This window comes from Dendrobates tinctorius, unplaced genomic scaffold (assembly GCF_039654945.1).
Source record: "Dendrobates tinctorius isolate UK_male_01 unplaced genomic scaffold, ASM3965494v1 ptg000084l, whole genome shotgun sequence".
Classification (NCBI taxonomy): Eukaryota; Metazoa; Chordata; class Amphibia; order Anura; family Dendrobatidae; genus Dendrobates; species Dendrobates tinctorius.
In genome coordinates, this window is record NW_027361752.1 from 4,383,041 (window position 1) to 4,406,467 (window position 23,427).

The 23,427-nt window shown below is 45.0% G+C and overlaps 1 protein-coding gene across 1 annotated transcript in view; it reads right to left on the minus strand.

The window, feature by feature from the left end:
- The window catches only part of EPHA6 (EPH receptor A6), a 1,179,434-nt gene that overhangs the window by 568,304 nt on the left and 587,703 nt on the right, over positions 1-23,427 (minus strand). The window contains exon 4 of the mRNA XM_073584415.1: positions 11,183-11,338. Within this exon, the coding sequence (XP_073440516.1) occupies positions 11,183-11,338 (156 nt within the window). The remainder of the gene's footprint in view (positions 1-11,182; positions 11,339-23,427) is intronic.

The window sequence follows — 23,427 nt, forward strand, 5'->3', positions numbered from 1 at the left end:
ATATAATCTGGGCCCTGGCTAGCAGTCATTGTCAGAGCTAGCTCATGCAGCATGGCTGGAGGTTGTTGGTGTTTGTTGTAGCAGAAGGCATTTAGTGGATTTATCTGATACTGATGCTAGGTTTTGAGTATGTGATAATTCCCTTTCTTCTCCTACTTTGGTTTTCCCTTATCCTCCACTCCCCAGTTTTTTCCTTTGTTGTTTATTTGTATATATTTTTATAATTGGTATTTTCCTTTATCCCTGTTCGTATTACCTTGTTAGTCTGGTTGGTGCATTACAGTACACCACTACTCCACTCTTCCCTGTGTGGGGGAAGGGTACAGACTGAGGGCGGATTCAGGAGCTAAGGCAAGGTATGTGGCCCCGGCATCTTCACCTTCAGAAGTAATCTGGGGAACAGGGCGAGCTAGGGCACCCCTAGCGTTAGGAACAGTTAAGGAGCCCCTGGTCCTGAAACAGAGTCATGACTATAATTTTGTGACTGACTGACCAGAGCTTGATGATGAACAATAAAATGTTAATTCTTTGGGTGAAATGATCTTTTGTGATACACAAATGATCATCATTCTGAGCAGCACATCGGTCTCCTGTGTAAACAGGACTTGTGATGGCAAGAACAATGGCAGTTTATTCGCACTGAACAATCTCACAAGTGCAGTTTTCCTGTATAAGGCTATTAAAAAAACCGCAGATCAGCAAACAAGTATCTGATCTAGTTTAGTGCCTTTCATCAGCTGAGCCGGTGTTATTCCACCTTTATGAAATACAATATTGCAGAGACTACAGTCTACTACTTATCTATTATCTTACAAGTGGGTTGTATTACATAGGCCGAGATGTACTTCAACTGTTTCTCTTATAATTTATCTAATGAGATATTGTGAAATGTAGCCACACATTTATTATTGTTTATCAGGTGCAAATCAGATGTGTGAGATAAAATAACTTCATTAATTAGGTTCTAAATAATAATTAGCAACTTGAAGGAATGTAAAATTGAGAGTGTTGATTAAATAATTATGCAGTGCACCAAACGCCAACTAAGTTCTTTATCTGGAATAATTATGTTGAAAAAGGATGAAACAGGAGAGTTAAAAAAAAATATTTCCTTTTCTTTACTATGGAAATAGCCACAACGTTAGAGTAAATATTGTTTACATTTTTTTTCATAAATCGACAGTACAGGCAGAGATAAGAAACTTTGTGATATATGATATTAGAGAAAAATGCTTAGAAGGAACTGACAGCTGTGGAGAAGCCGCCGAAGACTCTCCTTTCCGTCTAGTCACCCGTGCTGCACGGTCCTTGGTGGCTTCTAAAGTACATTTTTCTATGAAACATACATGGCTGAAATCTTGCAGCCAGTATTTGATACATGACGCTGGTGGATCGGGTAGTATGTATTAGTTGTGAAGTTTCCTCTGATTTTTGCAGGCCCTATAGGAGATTTTGCATTAAGGCCCGCATCCTTAAAGCTATGCCACTGGCCAAATAGGACTGACAGTGGCAGTTTCATGAAGAGAACAGGAACAATCGGCCAAGCATGCCTTTCTGTGTATGGGGAAGTTGGGAGAGATCAATAGTTTGGGCAAGTTTCATGCCAACACCCATCCATTATGTATGAGAGGTTTAACCTCTTACCAAGATACAATGTACAGTTATGTTATATACCAGCTCACTGACTTTGATGAGGGTTCAGAAACTGAGGCCGGCAGATGATTGCTGTGATGTAGCCATCATCAGCCTCTACCATCCACGCATGGAATGGAGCTCTGTTCATGGCTGATAAACTGATAAATGCCGCTGTCAATCTGAGCACAAGCAAAAGCACAAAAATGAAAAATCTCCATTTTGGTAAAGGGTTAAAGCTTTATTTTCTTTACGGTGATGCTGTATGTATCCTGAACCTCTATGACAGTTTTTCCCATACCAATTTGACTTTGACACATAGAAATTCTAGGATACAGTTTTGCATATTATTAGTGAACAAACTCTATTAACAAACAGCAGAATTCAGATTGCTGCTCCGGAGTATAATGCAGACTGTGAAGCAGTACTAATGGAAGATAAGTAATGCAATATATGTAAATTTATGGAACCTTAACTAACTACTTAGATTAGCTCTGTATGTAAACTGCACAATGATGTTGAAAAAGAGAATACAAGAAGTAGATATAAAACCAGCAAACAAGAAGCGATAGATCCTAAAACAGCGTGTACTTGTTTATTCAGTTCATGATGGAAAAGGGACATACAAATTGAATTCCTGACTGTAATATCTGTTTCTTGGCAGCTTACACCTTGCCTTGTCCAACAGAAATGTCAAAATATTTGCTCTCCTGCAGATGAAAGCTATATAATGATATTTCCAGATGTTTATATTACGCTGTCTTGTTTCTTGTGAACAAAACATCGATTATCTAAGTCTCGCTCTGACAGGCCACGGTCACTGCAACGGAGAGGGTTTTTCATCAAAAATGTAATAGCAGGGTCGTTCTAGCTCCGGGAATACAGAATACCATTGCAATGTCCTAAAATACAGCGTTGAATCTCTTACTACAGCAGAAGAATTTCTTATGAGTAAAATGCTGGCACCGTCCTAAGGCACTTTCTCTAAAATATTACATAACTAACCTCTTGAATTGCTAGAAGTGGCTGCCGTCAGATGATCACAGGGGCGTCCTGCTGCCAAGACCCTCAGCAATGACCGCTTTTTTTTTTTTTGGAAATTTGGTAGAGATGGGCAAACACCAGGATGCTCGGGTCCGGCGGGTTCGGCTGAACAGTTACAAAAAGTTTGGGTTCGGATACCAGAACGGTACCTGGACCCTAACCCGAAGGCAGACCCCAATTACTTGAATGAGGGGCCTGAACATCCCGTGTTTGCCTCGCTGTCATGTGCATGACAGCACGACAAACACCCGGTGTTTGGGGGGCCGAACCTGAACAGTTACACGGACTTCCTGGTGAAGTTGTGTTCGGTGTTTGTGCCCGGACAGTAGGTGTTCAGTACAGACGCCAAACTTTACTGTTCACTCATTCCTAGTAGCAGGCATTCAATTCCTCTGCAGTACCACCTCCAAGGAACAAGAAGTATTATATAATGTCTATTAGCTTCTCATCGAAGACAACTCCCATCAGGTTGGAGATACTGGCTTCAGAGACCCCCCAGAAATAAAGGAATGACCAGAAACACACAAAAGCAATTCAGAAATGTTTTATTACATTAAATAAATGGCAATTTATACAATATATGGGAGTTTTACATAGCATCTGTCTTCATTAAAAAAAACCTGTAGAAAAGCAAAATCCAATAGCCCTCATCCTCCATAATAATTTAAAACTGTTTAAGGTTCATCTAATAGTCTAATATGTCTAGGACTCGACCTGTCCCATTCTCCTGCTTTTTAAATTGAATTTCACCCTGTTTGAGTGGGTACCAGAGATGAGAGAATCGATCTACAGAGGAGTTTCTTGGGAATTTTGAACATTTTAAGATTCAATTTGAATACCCCCCCCAAAAAAAATCAACTTGTCCAGCACCATTTCCCACACAGATAAAGCATCAGGGAGCAGAAAAACTTCAGTTTGTGCTTCCATGGGGGTCTCCCCATAATGCCCTACAGTTATGACGTTTCATGGATTACCATACCTTCTACAGTGGCAGTCAGTACCAGGGCCATCACAGATTAGCGACTCCTAGTGGAGCACAGTTGGTACGGCAGAATTGATTTCTATCTCCTAAATCTTATGATCATCGGTGTCTTCTCCCTTTCCTGTAGAGTGTAAGCTATTACGGTCATTGAGGTCCTCTCTCTCTCTTTACTGCAGAGTGTAAGCTCTTATGTTCAGCAGGGTTCCCTCTTTCTCCCTTCTGTAGAGTGTAAGCTCTTGGTCAGCGTGGTCCTTGTCTCCTGTAGTGTAAGCTCTTATGGTCAGCATGGTCTTCTCTCTCCTATAGACTGTAAGTTCTCTCTCTCTCTCTTTCTTGTAGAGTGCAAGCTCTTGTGGTCAGTGAGGTTTACTCTCTCTCACTCCAGTAGAGTGTAAGCTCTTATGGTCAGCAGGGTACACTTTCTCCTGTAGAATGTAAGCTCTTACCGTCAACAGGTTCTTCTCTCTTTGTCCTCCTGTTCTTCACGTGTATTTTCTATGAAGTTACAAGCTTCTCAGAATTGCACAAATTTATTTGCTGCAAATTGAATTTAAAAAGATCTGCTCATTTCTAATAGTCCATATATAATGTAATCAGTGCTTAATTTTTACTCATTTTTCACTCTCAGCTGAGTCTTCTCTCTATTCTGTAGAGTGTAAGCGCTTATTATTAGCGGGGGTTCTCTCTCTCTCACGCAAATGGGTATTTTCTGAGTAATTACAAGATTTCCAATAATGAGATTTGCACCTACTATTTAAATTTTGGGAGAAAATTTGACAAAGTCATCAAATTCGAACTTCATAAGATCCGCTCCTCTCCAGTGGACAGTTACTCTTCATCATCATTCACCTTTAAACATGCTTTTCACCATTTCTTGTCTCTGTCATTGTTCGATGTCTTGCCTGTCTTTCTCTATTATGGCTGTATGCAGCTTGATAGACAGGTGAGAGGGCACAGAACAAAGACCTGCACTCACTGTAATCCGCTTCACCTTCTCTGCTGCTAGAGATGGATTACACTGGACAACAGGCAGAGGACAGTAAATATTATCATAATATATCAAATTAGGCAAAGTTGTCTGAATTTATTTTGGAAATTTAATTCCCCTAAAGCAGGGGTGTGGAATCTTTTTTCTGCCAAGGGCCATTTTGATATTTATACCATCCTCCGGGGGCCGTACAAACTCCGCCCACAAAGTACATCCTGTCTCTGGCACTGGTGTCAGGACGTAATCTTTCATTGCATACCCTTCAGTGTTCAGCAGTGAACACTGCGTGTGTATACTCACAGAGCAAGAAGAAATTAATGAGCTGGTGGTAGCCAAAATACAACTCCCTGCCAAAGCACTGCAGTCCCTGAAAATTTGCCCGGAGGCCGGATAAAAGGTCATTAAGGGCCGTAAATGGCCCTGGGGCCTGAGGTTCACCACCCCTGCCCTAAAACAATACCTGGAAGGCTTGTGTCTACTAGAATGACTGAGGGAGATGGGAATGAGCTTTTTCTGACCATAAAAATTATTGAGGTTGACTAGGGGTGGACATATCATTGGTACAGCCTGTGCAGCCACACAGGGGCTCAACAGGAAAGGGGGCCACCATCACCTCCAAAGCATTACGCAGTTTCTGTCAGACAGAACAATTGGACTGTAATCAACCCATTTACTGTTTTTTTTGCACAGAGGCCTTTTCTGTCTGTGTCTGCCACTGACATTGACCATTAAAATGTCCAAAATGTCACTATACAGGTGCTTACTTTCTTCCTCTTTGGACATTTTTTAAATCAGGGGTGTTCTGTATAAAAAGTACACATTAATACTAGAGGGAAATTCTGTATATTTTTAAAATGAATATTCGGTTACCAAAAAAGGCAAAATTTGTGTTTGATTTTGCAGTCATTATTTTTTTCAAATTTTTCTTAAATTCAATATAAATAATGAATTGTTTCTAGTGATGAGCAAAAGTGCTCGGATAAGGTTATGCAAGCAGGCTCGGGAGCTAACCGACTGTCTTCGCCATGCTTGAAAAATATGTTCGAGTCCCAGCGGCTGCATGTCTCACGGCTGTTCGACAGCCACAACGCATGCAGGGATTGTCTGTTTGTTAGGCAATCCCTGCATATGTTGCAGCTGTCAAACAGCCGTGAGACATGCAGCTGCGGAGACTTGAACATATTTTTCAAGTGGGCCGATGACCAAGTGTGCTTGTGTACAACACCTTATCCGAGCATGTTCGTTCATCACAAATTGCGACAATAAAAGCCCAGGAGGACAATCCGGTCCAGTCCTCGTTTTTATTCATCTTATTATTATGCACAGAAAATGCAAAGAAAAAAAAAATCAAGTTCTTGGAAAGAGCAGAATTTGATCAATTACACTATGGGACCTCCAAGAAAAATAGTACCGTAACTGCAATGCTTAAAAAAAATATACCCTCTTTACTGAAGAGCCCATATGCCAATTTGCATGACGATTAAATAGCTTTTTAATTGCCATTAAATTATGCTGGCTAAACTGTGATTTCATGCAAATATTAAGCTGTAATGACATCCAGTGAATCATTTAGTAAGATTTAGAACTTGGAACAAATAGGGACAATTAATTCTAATGCTCAGATTTAACAATATTAAGTGTCACTGGGCAGTTTATAAATTTGGCCCGATTGCTTTGTTATCATTTATGAATTATGCACAGATGAAGATCGGCACAAGAAAAAAAGCCTGGCTCCCCTAACCTGTGTGTAGACCTATTTCTACGAAGCTTCGTGTAATTTCTTCCCCGCTGCATTCTTTGTAGTATTAGATCTTACAGAACCTCATCAATCATCTAATATCTATACCGCACTTAATTAGATAACAGCTTTTCTCTCTGACTTTGAAGCTTCGCTGTCATTTCTTATTCACGTTTATCGCTCTTTTATCAGCTAGGCTGCAGAAAAGTAAGACAGATAATACAGGAAGCTTCGGTATGAAACATGCTCAAAATTGTATGCAAATGTTTGGAGAAATAAGTCGGGCTTAAGGTATTTAAAATGAAAATAATCTATTGATTTTAGTTGGTGACAGATTTCCTCAGAAGAACAAAACGTTAAATCTGTAAGAAATTGTAGACCTAGAACAAAAAAAAAGTAGTTTAAAAAACTTTCAACCTTTTTTTTTTTTCCTTTAGTTTTTGCCTGTCATGTAGTCAGGTTTATTACACACCTGTCCCGGGTATCTCGACTCCGCTCACTTCTCTGGAGTCTGCTGCCCTCTGTTGCGCTCCATGTTGGGTTTTACAGGTTGTCCAGCATGGATCAATGACATCATCTCCTTAGTCCTATTTACGGCCCTTGACCTACACACTTGAGTCTTGAGTGTGTTCTTTGTTTGGTATGCTCCATTATCTGTACAACTGTGTTTCAACTCACATCCATTCCTGCTGGGTTCCGCTCCATCTCTGCTTCCAGTTTGTCCTAGTCCCCATGATTCCACATGTCCTCTTGAAGTTGCACTAACACCTGGGGTCCACCTGCACCAGAGGCTAACTGGATCCATCTCATCTGATGAGACCTTACAGAATCCCAAGACCATGCAAAGGTACAGCAGCCACAACACTGTTGACGTAGGATGAGGACAATCGGTCTGCACTAGTGGTGTAACTTGCTGTAAGTCAACGGAAGCTTGTCCAAGCATTGCGAGATCTCACAGCCTGTGTGGTTGCACTGTCCCAGATTCCTGCAGTTTCCCCACCAGCAACTCAACAACTGCTACACCCTATTACTCATCTTCAACCCTCTATCTGGGAGACATTGCCACAATTCCCTACTCGTGCATATTTTAATGGTGGTCCTAAGGCCTTCTGGGCTTTTGTGAACCAATCCATCGTTCAGTTTAAGTTGTGTCTTCAGCAGTTTTTTTTCTGACTGGTCCAAAGTGGCATATATTTTTTCTTTATTGTCTGGAGATGCTTTGGCATGGGCTGCACAATTGTGGGTGCAGGCTGACCCTATGATACATTCTCTAACTTCTTTTCTATCTGCCTCTGTGAAGTGTTTGACGAACTGGGTCATGTCCACTCCACCGCTGATTCTATACTGCAGTTCAAAAAAGGGACTAGCTCTGTGGGACATTTTGCAATCCAGTTCCTCACTCTGTCTGTTGAATTCACCTGGAACAATGACGCTCTTTTAGCTCTTGAAAAAGACTATGTGATGGTCGAAACGTTCCATTTTTCATGGCAAAATAAATTTTTACATGTTTTTTCACCTGGAATTGATGCTGCTCTTCATCATTCTTTGTTGCTCTCCTAGCTCTTGTCTTATACAGTTGGATCAAAGATGAACTCGCTTGTAGAGATTTGCCGTCATCCCTTGATAACTTGATTTCTCTTGCCACTCGAGCTGACTTGTGTTTTAAAGAAAGATATAAGGAAAAACGCTTGATTCCCGTGTGTTGCATTCCAAAACATCTTCAAAATCTGGGGTCCTATCCAAAATCCTCATGATAAAGTTCTTAGAAATCACTCAAGAGACTGGACATATGCATTGCCATATAAAAACAACTTACTGTTCATATGTTCAGCCATTTGAGTGTCTTTTCAAGTTTCCAAAGATGCCAACAGGTTAAATGAAGTGACCTGACCATTCTTTAGGCATTTTCCTCTCTGGCTTGTAAGAGAAGTTAATGAAAACACTCAAAAAATGACTGGGATGATTTTTGCGCATTTCCCATTTTTTTTTGCTTTAAAAACACTAGTGGCTTCTTCATGGTTGAAAGAAGTAAAAAAAAAAATAATCTGGAAAACGCCAGTAAAAACACCCCCAAAAAGATAGAAATAAAGTAAAATAGCATTAACTGTCAAAAATGTAAAAAACCACTCTGGAAACAAGTAAAAAATAGCTTAAAAAAAAAAATCCGGACTATGAAAAGTGTATGACATAAATGTATGATAGTTAGTGGTTGTACTTTCAGGATTCCTACTAGGAAAATATTTCCCATGTTTACTCTTCACACTCTAGGAATGAAAAAGCTTTCTCCACTGGGGTTCAAATGAGTTGGTTATAGCTTCGTTCTTTGCAGTCTTTTCAGGAGCGTATAACTCCCCTGTCTCCCAACTCCCAGCTTGTGGGAGGACAGAGCGCTTCTACTTGACTGACAGTTCAAACCAGTAACATCATTGAAGGATCGCTGAAGCTGGCCAGATTGGGAACTGACTGTGCTCTTCAGCGATCCTGTACAGCTCCTGTGCAATGCTTAAAAGGTCTAATGGAAATAGCTTGCAAGCACTGCACACACTTGGCTACCACTGCTACAATGGCTGGTAACCTAAGTAATGAGTAGTAAAAAAAAATGACTTATTTATTTTACTCTCTTTAATGACGTCATTAATTCCACAGCACTTAAAGGGAATCTGTCACATATTTTTTTGCATATAAGATGCGGCCACCGCCATCAGGGGCTTATCTACAGCATTCTGTAATGCTGTAGATAAGCCCCCGATGTAACCTGAAAGATAAGAAAAATGAGTTATATTATACTCATCGGGGGGCGGTCCGGTCTGCTCCGGGTCCGATGGGTGTCGCGGTCCAGGTCCTCTGCCTTGCTTCTGTCGCGGTTCCTGCGCAGGCGTTCTTTATCTGCCCTGTTGAGGGCAGAGCAGAGTACTGTAGTGCGCAGGTGCCGGACCTCTCTGGCCTTTCCTGGCGCCTGCACACTGCAGTACTCTGCTCTACCCTCAACAGGGCAGAGCAGTACGCCTGTGCCGGAGCCACAACGGGAAGCAAAGAAGAGGATGTCATCGCTAGAAGACCGTGACACACATACAGCAGCTGCGTCCAAACGCAGCGGCCAGATTTTGCAGCATAGTGGATGGGATTTTTGAAATCCCATCTCCACTTTGCGTGCAGGGATGCCTCCGGCTTCCCTGCATAACCAGACATGCAGCATGTCTTTCCAGACTGCAGCATGTCTATTTATCTTGCGGAGACGCTCAGTCTCCACAAGATAAATATCACAGTCCAATGTATAGGATGCAGTGATTCCGCATGGTTCAATGAACACATGCGGAATCACTGTGCGTACAAAAGCTGGCAGCGCTTTGGATGGAGCGGACATGTGCTGCGTCCAAAGCGCTGCCAATACTGACGATGGAAGCATACCGTTGATCAAATCAGGTCCAGATCCTGAGACCTTGTCCAATTGCTCAACCCAAACTAGTGTACAGGCCCAATAGAAAGTTCATGGCTCAAGTTTACCAAGAACGCATGCGCAGTATTGTTCATGATTGTCTTGATAATGGGGGTCTCTTGGAGTCAGAAGCTCTATATTCATTAAGAATCGCACGCCTCTTAACAAATCAGGAGCGTTGGACAAGTGGCATGTGACTCTGCATGCGCCTGTCCAAAAATCTTGCTCCAAGATCTGTGGCATAGCTATCAATTTGCCGAGTAGCAGCCACTAAGCCACCATCCCTCCCTAGGTCCACTCACTTTGTCAGAGCTGGGCAAAAATGGCGTGAGAATTATAAAAGTCGTAAAATTTTAGTGCAGGCTTGAGTTGCATCTAAATATTGCAACTTTTCATGAAATTTGGCTCCGTGCCTATACACTGCACTGTATGAGGTTAAGCATAAATTGAAAAGTTATGCCCCTTGGAATCAGCAATCGATGTGGTTTTTAGGACCCAAAGCCCCAATAATTAACAGTACATAGAGGGGTTGTCCGGTCTAAAATTACAAGTCTGCAGTTACTCTATGTGACTGCAGACTTGTGGATCCTGACATTGGACGCACTGGCTCTCCAGTGCCGTTGCTGGGAGTGGCGGTCATGTGATATGCATACATCTGGCCACAATCTGGCTAGACTGTTTCTGGTCTCGCTCAATACTCTTGTATTGAGTGATGCTGTGCCCAAATAGTCGGTTTGTGGCTGCGATTATGCATATTGCATACTTGCGGTCACATGACTGCCATTCCTGTCCCAACACTGAGAATCCCCACAGTGCACATAATTTGAGGATCCACAAGTCTGTAGTCACATAGAGGGACTGCATGCTTGTAGTATTCGAATAGACAATTTAAAGAGGATTCTGGTTTCCGAAAACTCCACTTTTGCTGTTGCAGTTTGTTTTAAAACATAGACTGTCCTTTACTCACCCTCCACGGGTCCAGCACTGACTCTCCGCCACTATCCTGTTATTTTCTCAAGAGCTTATGTCATACTGACTGCACAGCAGCCAATAGCTGAGCTCAGTGGCTCTGGAAGAGTGGACACCATGGGCCACTCAGAACCGCTGAGTTCACTGACTGGCTGCAGTGCTCTCAACATGACTTCAGGTCTGCAGAGAATAATAGACACCATGAGCAGTGGTGGTGACTAATATTTGGACCCAGAGAGGGTGAGTAAATCACAGTTTGAATAAATGAAACAAACTGTAACCAGGCAACAGGGGTTATCCAAAGTCCTGAAAAATCAAAAATATTAGAAAAGAAAATTGGTTGTAAATATGGACATAACATGAAACTTTATCCCACATATAATAATGACTTACTTGTGCATGCCATGGCGGGTGGGTCTTTTTCTGCTCTGAAGTAGCCTTTCTCACACTGGCAAACCGTTGTGGACTCTACATATGTGAAGCTATGTGGAGGACACTTGGAACACTTGATATTTCCAGCAAATGCCTTGTAGAATCCAGGCCGACAAGCTGCAAGGAAACAGAAAACAAACCGGTCAATGATTTCCTTTCGCCATCACCATTCAATTCATGCGTCATTCAGCTGTGAAAGCGAGGATTCCTACGTAGACGCTGCATATAAGCTCCCTCTGACCGCAGGCAAGTCACTTCATCTCCTCGCACCTCAGACAGCAGAATTAGGTTGTAATTCCTTGCAGTCAGAACTTCATTATATCTGTTTTCCTAGACTGACAGTAAGGAGTTATTAAAATTATAATACTGATCAGAGGCAGGACAAAACTAAATCTGGGATTGTATTTACATAACCTTATTCCATAAGCCTATGTTTTTCATGACATACAGGACAAGTAATAAAACTGAGCTTCAGCATTCTGTATGGAGACATTAAAGTGTATGACTGCTCAGGTTATAACAGAATCACCATTTAGTCTAATGTCCAAGTAACAGAAAACCATTCAAAGCTAATAAGCCACATCGTGCGCTGACTAGTGTTGAGCGACTTTTGTTTTTTTAGGGTCGAGTTTCGTTTCATGAAACCCGACTTTTCCAAAAGTCGGGTCGAGCAAAATCGGCCGGCTATAGGGAAAAGTTGGGGTCGTCCCGAAACACGTAACCCAATGTAAGTCAATGGAGAATTAAAGTCGGCAGTGAGAGGAGGACAGGAAACACACCTACAGTGCCCATTTGAATGCCAAAAGCATAAATTCTTGTTCCTGAAGCTTGTCAACCTTAATTAACTTCATAATACTAGTTACGCACTAAAAAATGGGGGTTATTTGGCTACAGTTGTGGGGGGAGGGCTGGCTCCAGGTTTTCGTGGGCCCAGGGCCAAAGAGCGCCCCTTTAACACATACCACAACTCATGATGCTCCGATACGGCAGAGAAATAGCAGTATAGTACAATGAAAAATACTTGACTTCTTACATCTCATGACTGATATCCATTTTAAATTCTCCAATACCTCCAAAAACGGACAGAATATAACTCCATACAGTATTATGGCCAGCGTTTAGTGCGCTATACAGAGTAATGAGGCCCATATATTTCTCCATACAGAATCATTGGTCCCATATAATGTTTCAAACCGTATATGATGAGCTCCACGTAATGCTACAGTATATGTTGGTCCCAATGGATGAATCTCCACTGTCTTATGGGCCCAAATAATGCTCCATATATAATGGGCCCCATTTCTACTGCTCTAGTGTATAATGGGCCCTGTAAATGCTGCTCCAGTGTCTGATGTCTACCTTTGGAATGCTCCAGTGTATGGTGGGCCCCATATATCATTCACCAGAGTATAGTGCTCCCCAAAAATTGCTGTCCCAACATTGAAAACAATTACATAAGTCTCCTTGCTAGGGAATCCCTGCACTACTCTGACCTCCTTGTCGTCCCCATCTTCCATCTCACTGCACTTGGCTGTTTAGGCCCTCCCACCGGCAGAGACACTTTTTCGTACTATGCGGTGCCCTGTGCCAGTGCCATCGCCCATGAGTATGCCCCCCACCTGCTCAAGAAACCTGCACTTTCATCTGCACCTTCCTCTTTGTCACCGTGTAAGGTGGTATAGTATGCGGGAAGGGGAACCTGAGTTTCCTCTGGGTCAGATTCTGGCTGTGTAGAGTGCGAGGGGAATGTAGTGGTCTGGGTCAATGTACCAGCAGCATCATCCAGCAGTGGCTGGGCCTCAGTGCACTTGTGGCGTCCCCAAGAGTACGGTCGCCACTGTGGCATTGCCTTCCTCCTAGGGAGTGTGTTGTCAAGCTTGGGAGCAACGAAGGATCACTCTAGCAGTGAAACCAACACACAACACATTTCCCACTCCAGGCCAGCAGGGAGACCTCTGAACCTGACTGCTGAGGAGCTGCTCTCTGTGGTCGGGAGGAGGTAAGTTAGGGCACTCTGTGCAGGGAAGGGGAAGTGTGTGGACGTGAGAAGGGGAGCTGGAGGATGAGCAGAGTTAAGGCTCACTCCTAGCTGGAGCGCATGGTCTGGATTCCGGGCTCCGAGTTTGTAGGGACACTGATGTTCCTGCAGCAGAAACCGGGGGAAGTAGCAGCTATAAATGCTCTGTACCCAACTAAGGCTCGGAGGCCCCAGCATCGACGTGTGCGAGGCAGAAGGAAAAGGCTACAGCTGTCTGCCATACAAGTAAAGTCTGAGGAACATCTGTTAGACAGGAGGCGCTTCAGTGAACCATGGTCCTGTGAGTGCTTCCCCCACAAGCGCTAGAAAGGAGACGTTCAGGAAGGTACATGTTGGCGGAGTGTTGGAAGGGAGCTTTCCATTCTGGTCCCGGAGGTTGGCAGAGGTCCTGACCCGGAGGACACAGCATGGAGGCAGGCATCTGTGTAACCTGCAGACTAGTAAAGCTTTGGAACTGCACGCTCTGGTGTCCCACAGTTATTCCAGCACCACTACATTTGGGTACCAGCACCTACACCGCCTGTGCCTTTCCCCCATCACTACATCTACACTTCCCTGGGACTCCAGCTCCACCTGTGGGGAGCTTCACCATCTTTGCTGCACAACACCATCAGTCCCAGAGGATCTGCATGCAGCGTCGGCCTAACATCTATGTTGCCGAACACCACAGGTGGCGTCAAACTATCTATATAAACTCTTTACCATTATACCACGCCATTTACATGGGCGCCCAGGGCCACCGTCCGGGTCACCGCTGCTGTGACACATCCCACTGACACCGGCCCGGTACTGAGTACCCCACAGCCCTGGGAGGGCGACCCATATGCCGACTGCTGATCGGGCGGCGTTATTCCCACGAACCTCCAAACAGCGTCCCTGAAGGCAAAGTTTTTGGTTTCCGGGGGCAGTATGATTGCAAAGCTGAACCTTAAAGGAATGTCCAAAAGGGCACCACCAGGAGTGGAGCCTGTGGCTTAATTGGACTGCACCCGGGAAACCACTACCATACAAGCTACAGAAAAGATGGACAGATTGCAACCTTTGTCGATTCTGTGTGTGGTGTGGTATGTCCGTTTGCAGTTGTGCTAGCGATTTCTCAGCTTTATTCCGTTAACAACCGAGACTCCGGCAGGGCCCCGCGATACGCGTCAAGCTTACTAGAGGGATACGCGAGGCTGTGGCACGTAAGATCGAGCAATAACAGGTCTAGCATTCCAGTACATGTCTGGGGCTGCATGCACGCTACACTGAAAGGACCAGCTTTTGTCGCTTACAGGTGCAGATAACCTGCTGAACTCCGTTAGTGATGGGGATCTGGGATTCAGATTATTCCCCGCGAACGATGATTTCCCAGTGAGTTCAGGTCAACCGCAATTCCGGAGTTAGACCTAACCGTCATTCCTGAAAAAATTACGTGTCCAAACCACAGGTGCTGTAGCTTGCTTAACAGCTCGGCAGCCGTTCTCAGGCCCAGTATGGATTCAACAACATTGTAGAAAGTTGATAAAGGGTACAGTTTCACCGGATAACACGTATATATGTAGCCTAGTTTACACATTAAAAATATATGTCTATAGATCAGGAGGCAGACTCAGATGTTCTCAGCCCCAGTATGGATTTGACCAGATTGTACAAAGTTGAGAAAGGGTACTTTATCACTGGATAGCAGGTATATATAGCATAGTTTAAACATGTAAAATCTCCGTGTTCTCAGTATGGATTACACAGCAATCTAAAAAGTGGAAAAAAGGAAATGCATTTGAGGCGTACACAACTATATACTTTTGGTGTTATTTTTAAATCTTCATATATATTTTTGTCTCAGTAATACAGTCCAGCCTCTCCGCAATAGGAAATGAGATGCATACAATTAGTGACATAAAGGCTATTGATTGCAGAAATCTAGGAATTATTATTCATGGGAAAAACTTCCGTCACAATTCTCATAGGCGATGCTGACCCTCAATTAATTTGTGTGTTGAGACAGTGAAAACATTTTTTTGTGAATAAAGTCTTGCTGTATCGCACTTCCGTTGATTCCATCACTGTTACTCATCTCAATACAATTTTTATCACAGGGAACGATGTAAACATGGTGCTCACTGGCTATCATGATCTGTCACGTAACTTTGGAGTGCAAAAGACAGAAGCCACAGGCCGTAGGCGATTCTATTTGATTGGCATGAGAGGGCACATTTTGAAATGTGCGCCGGAATGTCACACGTTTGTGAGTAGGAAAACTGTGAAAGCTGATGACAACCACCACTGCATGTAATTGTGAGTTGACGTCCATAAGAAATGGAAGCCACTGATCATCTGGAGCTAGAGCCTGGCCAGCAGGACAGGGCATAGCTACATCTTAACCATCATCTTTCAGTTCAATCAATTTGTAGTGGCAGTCCCAGTGAAGGATTTGACAGCGCAGACTACACAGCGGAAGAGCAGGGAGAGGTAAACATTGCAAATGCTGGGGCCCTGCCCAAGCAAGGGGGGCACACTCGTGGGCATCGGTACTGGCACTGGGCCCCTCATAGTACGGCGGTGTGTCTGACGGCGGGTGTGCACCACCACTGTCAGAGACACTTGATTGCACTATGAGGGACCCTATGCCAGTGCCCGCGCCCAAGAGTCATCCTACCCCCCTGGCACTCGCACGGTTTTGTGCGCTAGGTGGTGACCCCGGCCATGGGGGGGGCCGCCCACTTAGGGAGGTTTACAAAGTGGCATATGTAGATGTGGGTCATTCAGCTGCTGCAAAAGGCGAAATAGGTCAAGTTCGCAGAATAGGAGGAGGACCAAAGCAAGCCATTTTTCTGGCAACCTATGTGTCATCAAGGGAAGGCGGGACAAAATCCTTGGAAACCCATGCATGGTTCATTTTAATGAAGGTTAGATCATCCACATTTTGGGTTGACAGACGGGTCCTTTTTCTGTCAGGATTGATCCAGCTGCACTGAAGACTCTTTCTGATAGCACACTTGCAGCTGGGCAAGCGAGCTCCTGTAAGGCATATTGTGCCAATTCAGGCCAGGTGTCCAGTTTAGCGGCCCAATAGTCAAAGGGGAATGACCTGTGCGGGAGAACATCGATATGGGAGGAAAAGTAGTTGTTAACCATAGTTGACAACTGCTGTCTCCTGTCACTTTCCATCGATGCAGTATTACTAGTTGTGTGAGCGGTCCGTGAAAAATCAGTCCACAACATTGTCATGAAACCCCTGTCTCCAATGCCACTTCTGCTGTGTGCACCACGAACACTTCTGCCAAGCTACCCCCGGCCCGTACTGCTCGTGTGAGAACCATCACCGCTGCTGTGTGCTGGGAATGCCTCAACCAACCGGTTAACCAGAGTTGCTTGTTTATTAGCCAATATTAGGTCAAGGTTCTCCTGTGGCATGATGTTTTGTAATTTGCCTTTATAGCGTGGATCCAGGATGCTGGCCAACCAGTAGTCATCATCGTTCATCATTTTGGCAATGCGTGGGTCCCTTTTTAGGATCTGCAAGGCATAATCTGACATGTGGGCCAATGTTCCCTGTGTCAATGATGCACTGCGAGTGCTGGGTGGAGGAGCACTTTCTGGCAAATCCACATCCCTCCAGTCACGCACAAACCCTGTACCAGACCTTGCCACGCCAACATTTTCACTTGCCCCACGAGATGCATCCTCCTCACCTAAGTAATCATTCCCATCATCATCCTCCTCCTCCTCCTCTTCTTCCTCGACCTCGTCCAGGAGAGGTCCCTGAGCAGACAATGGCTGAATGTCATCAAGGATTCCCTCCACCTCTTCCTCCTCGTCAACATTGCTGCAGACGCCTGCTCCTTAAGGTGCGTCAAAGTTTGCATGAGCAGACGCATAAGTGGGATGCTCATGCTTAGGATGGCGTCGTCTGCGCTTACCAGCCATGTGCATTCCTCAAAACACTGAAGGACTTTACAGAGGTCTTTCAGCTTCGACCACTGCACACCTGTCAACTCCATGTCTGCTCTCAAAGTGCCTGGCCTTGTATCCTCACACAAATACATTATGGCCTTCCTCTGCTTGCACAGCCGCTCAACCATGTGCAGGGTGGAGTTCCACCTTGTTGCAATGTCGATAATGAGGCGGTGGTTGGGAAGGTGGAGCAATCGCTGCAGCTTCTGCATACGAATGGAGTTTACAGGCGACCGGCGGATGTGCGCGCAAAGTCTTTGCACCTTCTGGAGCAGGGCTGTTAACTCTGGATAATTATTGAGGAAGCACTGCACCACCAGGTTCAAGGTGTGAGCCAAGCAAGGTATGTGGCTGAGTTTTGAAAGGGCTATGGCTGCCACAAAATTACGGCCGTTATCACTAACTACCTTGCCTGCCTCAAGATGTACACTGCCCAGCCATGACTCAGTTTGTCGCTGAAAGTACTCGGCCAGCACCTTGGCGGTGTGTCTGTCGCCCAAACACATCATCTGCAACACAGCCTGCTGACGCTTTCCACTAGCTGCTCGATAGGGGGACACCTCGTGTGCAACAGTGGCAGCTGCAGATGGAGTGCTCGTACGACTGAGCTCTGTGGACGAGCTTTCGCTTCTGGAGGAGGAGGAGGGTCGAATGCCTACAGCCAACTGTTTCCTATACCGTGGGCTAGGCAGCACTGTCCCACCACCGCTGTCCCCTGTGGACCCTGCATCCACCACATTAACCCAGTGCGCAGTGATGGACACGTAACAGCCCTGGCCATGCCGACTGGACCATGCATCAGTTGTGAGGTGCACCTTTCCACTCACTGACTGCTTGAGTGCATGGACAATGCGGTCTTTCACATGATGGTGGAGGGCTGGGATGGCTTTGCGAGGGAAGAAGTGGCGACTGGGTAGGTCATAGCGTGGTACTGCATAGGCCATGAGTTCGCGGAAAGCTGTGCTTTCCACCAACCGATAGGGCATCATCTCTAACGAGATTAGTTTGGCAATGTGGGCGTTCAAACCCAGTGTACGCGGATGAGAGACTGAGTACATTCTTGACCTACTCATAGTGTCTGGGAGGGTGAGCTGGACTTGAGAGCTGCATATGGTGGAAGTAGCTGTGGACAGGGCGGACTGAGAGAGGGTTGATGATGGTGATGGAGTTGGTGTTCTTTCTGATGGCCTAGATTCAGTCTTTCGTTGATATAACAGTGGGATTCCCTGACTGCTGTGGCCTTGCAACGACACCTCAACATTTGCTGCTGTGCTAACCGGTGGGCTTACAGTGGGGGAAACAATGTAGCGTTGCTGACTACCTTCTTTGTGATCAGTTGCACATGTGGTACTTGAGGTTTGGTGTTGTGTCCACGCTTGCAAGTGCATGGTGGTTAAATGTCTAAGCATGCAACTGGTATTCAAATTTTTCAGATTTTTCCCTCGGCTAAAGGTCTTTGCGCACTTCTTACAGATAACCTTGGCCTGATCATGAGGATTTTGTTCAAAAAAGTGCCACACTGCACTCTTCCTACTTTGGCAGACATTTTGCGGCCTAGCACTCTGTGATCTTTTGACCCTCTGGACAAGCTGTCCAGCAACTCTTTTGATTTTTGGAACCTGTCTTTGGAGTGCTCCTGGCCTGCCAGATAACAGCTGTTGCGATGTCGATATCTGCTGTGGATGCTCCTCCTCCTCATCTGAGCTATTGGAAGCAGCACCCTCTTCCCCCAATGGATGCCAATCTGGGTCAACAATTGGGTCATCCATCACCTCCTCTTCAATGTCATGTGCACCTTCCTCTGTGTCACCGTGTATGGTGGTATAGTGTGCGGGAAGGGGCACCTGAGTCTCATCAGGGTCAGAATCTGGCTCTGTACACTGCGAGGACAATGTAGTGCTCTGAGTGAATGTACCAGCAGAATCATCTATCAGTGGCTTTGCATCAGTGCACTCCATGTCAGATTCATCTTGGCCTGGGTAATTCACCATTTCACTTGATAATCCAGGCATGGTATGTGAAAACAGCTCCATGGAGTAATCATTAGTATGGCCTGTGTCATCCTTCAATCTTGGTTGGGGTGAAGGACACAAGGAAAGGTGTGGTTCGTGAACATGAGCCTCCAATGACGACTCAGTGCTTTTATTTTTTACAACTTCAGAAGAGGAGGCGATAGAGCTGGAGGCTGAGTCAGCAATGTAAGACAAAACTTTTTCCTGAAGCTCTGGCTTTAAAAGCGGATTGCCAACTCCTAGAATACTAAGCCTTCGAGGCCTTGTGGAGCCAGACGATGACGCAGGCTCAACACCTCCTGCATTCGGTCCTATTTTGTTTTTGCCACTACCATCAGATCGACCACCAACACCATCATTACCAGCTGCCAACCCCCGCCCAATTCCACGGCCTCTTCCACCAGCCTTCCTCATTTTTGGTAGAAATGTAGACAAAATCCAACAAACTATATAGTAATGTAAAACAAGGTACAAGGTGTCTATAGGACAGGGGAGATTTTGAATTTCTGCACACATTTGTGGACACTGGACACTTTTGGATTGTGTGAAGCCCACTGAATATCACAGCGCTATGTCACAGGCTCGATGTCGCAGGTGTGAAAAATGTCACTAGAGGATAACAGAGATTTTGAATTTTTGCACACACTTGAGGACACTGGACACTTTTCGATTGTGTGAGGCCCACTGAATATCACAGCGCTATGTCACAGGCTCGATGTCGCAGGTGTGAAAAATGTCACTAGAGGATAACGGAGATTTTGAATTTCTGCACACACTTGTGGACACTGGACACTTTTGGATTGTGTGAGGCCCACTGAATATCACAGCGCTATGTCACAGGCTCGATGTCGCAGGTGTGAAAAATGTCACTAGAGGATAATGGAGATTTTGAATTTCTGCACACACTTGTGGACACTGGACACTTTTGGATTGTGTGAGGCCCACTGAATATCACAGCGCTATGTCACAGGCTCAATGTCGCAGGTGTGAAAAATGTCACTAGAGGATAACGGAGATTTTGAATTTCTGCACACACTTGTGGACACTGGACACTTTTGGATTGTGTGAGGCCCACTGAATATCACAGCGCTATGTCACAGGCTCAATGTCGCAGGTGTGAAAAATGTCACTAGAGGATAACGGAGATTTTGAATTTCTGCACACACTTGTGGACACTGGACACTTTTGGATTGTGTGAGGCCCACTGAATATCACAGCGCTATGTCACAGGCTCGATGTCGCAGGTGTGAAAAATGTCACTAGAGGATAATGGAGATTTTGAATTTCTGCACACACTTGTGGACACTGGACACTTTTGGATTGTGTGAGGCCCACTGAATATCACAGCGCTATGTCACAGGCTCGATGTCGCTGGTGTGAAAAATGTCACTAGAGGATAACGGAGATTTTGAATTTCTGCACACACTTGTGGACACTGGACACTTTTGGATTGTGTGAGGCCCACTGAATATCACAGCGCTATGTCACAGGCTTGATGTCGCAGGTGTGAAAAATGTGACTAGAGGATAACAGAGAATTTTGAATTTCAGCATACACTTGAGGACACTGGACACTTTTGGATTGTGCGAGGCCCAGTGAATATCACAGCGCTATGTCACAGGCAGAAATTGGCTAGTGGATGACAAACTACAAGGTGTATATAGAATTGGGCAGAATAGGAATCTCCCTAGAGTGTAGGTCTGTAAAAACGGAACAAGTCCTCGACTTATCCTTACAGAGCGACACACAGATAGCTTCACTGTGGCCGTGATAACAGCCGTTACACGGTACTGAGAGAGGAGCGGGTTATGATGAGTCACCGAAGGAGGAAAAAACAAAATACCAGCTAAGTCCAGAAAAACCAGAGAGTTTGGCAGCTATCAGATTGCAGACCCCTGAACCTATCCACAACAACTAGCAGTAGCCGTGGGGGGTTCCTACGGTGCCCTAGACCCCTTGATCACAGCTGGAGAACTATATAGCCTAAAGACAGAAAGGGGAAAAGCTAAACTGCCCCAGAGCAGACCCCAAAGCAATAGGCAGCCCCCAACATATAATGATGGTGAAGCAAGATGAAAACACTAACACAGATAGAAAGATAGGTTGAGCAAATGATGGGGCCCAAGCTAACTACATAGGACAGGACAGGAAAGCTGCTTTCTGCCATCCGCAAAAACCCTATCAAAATGAGCCAACCGACTGATAGGAAAAACAGGCCCTGAAGTCGCTAGGCTTCAAAAGACTATATCAGCACACAGGTATATTCTGAAGGCAGAGCAAAATATCAACAAATCAGAGACAAAAATGGAGTTCAGCTCACCCCCGGCCGGGGATGGCAGAACTCCCAAAAAACAAGGCAAAACAAAAACAAAACTGAAGAGTACAAAGCAGAGTAGAAAAACTTAGCTTTGAGATGCAGGAATCAGACTGGTCTCCAAGAATCCAGCAGGAAACTCACCAGCCAGGAAGAAGGGCGTCGGCAGCCTTATATCCAGTCCTCAATTCCAGCCACGCAGTCATCATCTAGCTGCCCATGTGTTTGGTAATCAGCCTCACTACCTTCCTTCACCAGAGGAGGGAGTTCATCAGACCTCAATGGTGAAGGGAAAAATGAACTCACAACAGGAGCGTGCACGTACACGGCTGTCCGGTGTACGTAAAATTGTCAAGCTCCGTGTTTTTTAAGTATACGGACTGACACACGCTGTCTCTCTATAGTTTTGAATGTGATCACACAGCAAATATATTTAACTGTTTGAAAGCTAGACAAAACTAGAAGGTGCAGGTCTGTAAGAACGGAACATGTCCTCGACTTATCCTACAGAGCGACACACAGATAGCTTCACTGTGGCCGTGATAACAGCCGTTACACGGTACTGAGAGAGGAGCGTGCACGTACACGGCTGTCCGGTGTACGTAAAATTGTCAAGCTCCGTGTTTTTTAAGTATACGGACTGACACACGCTGTCTCTCTATAGTTTTGAATGTGATCAAACAGCAAATATATTTAACTGTTTGAAAACTAGACAAAACTAGAAGGTGCAGGTCTGTAAGAACGGAACATGTCCTCAACTTATCCTACAGAGCGACACACAGATAGCTTCACTGTGGCCGTGATAACAGCCGTTACACGGTACTGAGAGAGGAGCGTGCACGTACACGGCTGTCCGGTGTACGTAAAATTGACAAGCTCCGTGTTTTTTAAGTATACGGACTGACACACGCTGTCTCTCTATAGTTTTGAATGTGATCAAACAGCAAATATATTTAACTGTTTGAAAGCTAGACAAAGCTAAAAGGTGCAGGTCTGTAAGAACGGAACATGTCCTCGACTTATCCTTACAGAGTGACACACAGATAACTTCACTGTGGCTGTGATAACAGCCGTTACACGGTACTGTGTGAGGAGTGTGCACCGCTGTATGGTGTGAAAAAATGCATGCTCAGTACCTCACCAGGACAAAAAAAAAAATTGGGATTGCTTTTAAAAAAGCAGTTTGCAGAGCAGTGGGTAAACAGCAATGCAGCTGTCAGGAAGCCTTAGAAGACAGCCTAACAACCAACACCGCTGATTCAGCAAAATATAACCTCCACTTGCACTGCACACACAGTGAACGGTGTGTTGTACAGGCAAAATCGCTAGCAGCTGAAGCAGTTTTTGGTGTCTTCTTCCCTGCCTAACGCTCTCCCTACAAAATCAGCATAAGCAGCAGCTCTCCCTATTCTGAGATCAGCATGAGTAACATGGCGGTCAGCGTGCACGCCCTTTTATACCCCCTGTGACGCCCACCAAAGCAAGCCAATCACTTGCATGCCCTTCTGAAAGATGGTGGTGACCCCTGCCTATGTCATCACGTTGCCCACAGTGTCCGTGGATCCTGATTGGCTGAAAAAGAGCGCAAAACAAACTTTTGAAATGCAACTTTGGCGCTTAAGTCGCCGACCTCATGGCCGACCTCATCCTAGGGTCGGGTTTCGTTTCATGAAACCCGACTTTGCCAAAAGTCGGGGACTTTTGAAATTTTTCGACCCATTTCGCTCAACTCTAGCGCTGACGATACTAGAAAATCCTCCAAGTCTGACAGTGTCCAGCAAAAAGCTAAAACAGAAAATGGTAACATAGGAAGACTCTGGAGCAAATAATTCAGTATTCGATGATCACTCAAGATGCAATGACAATGCCGGAAGTCAATAGGAGAATAGCTATGGGCAAATCAACA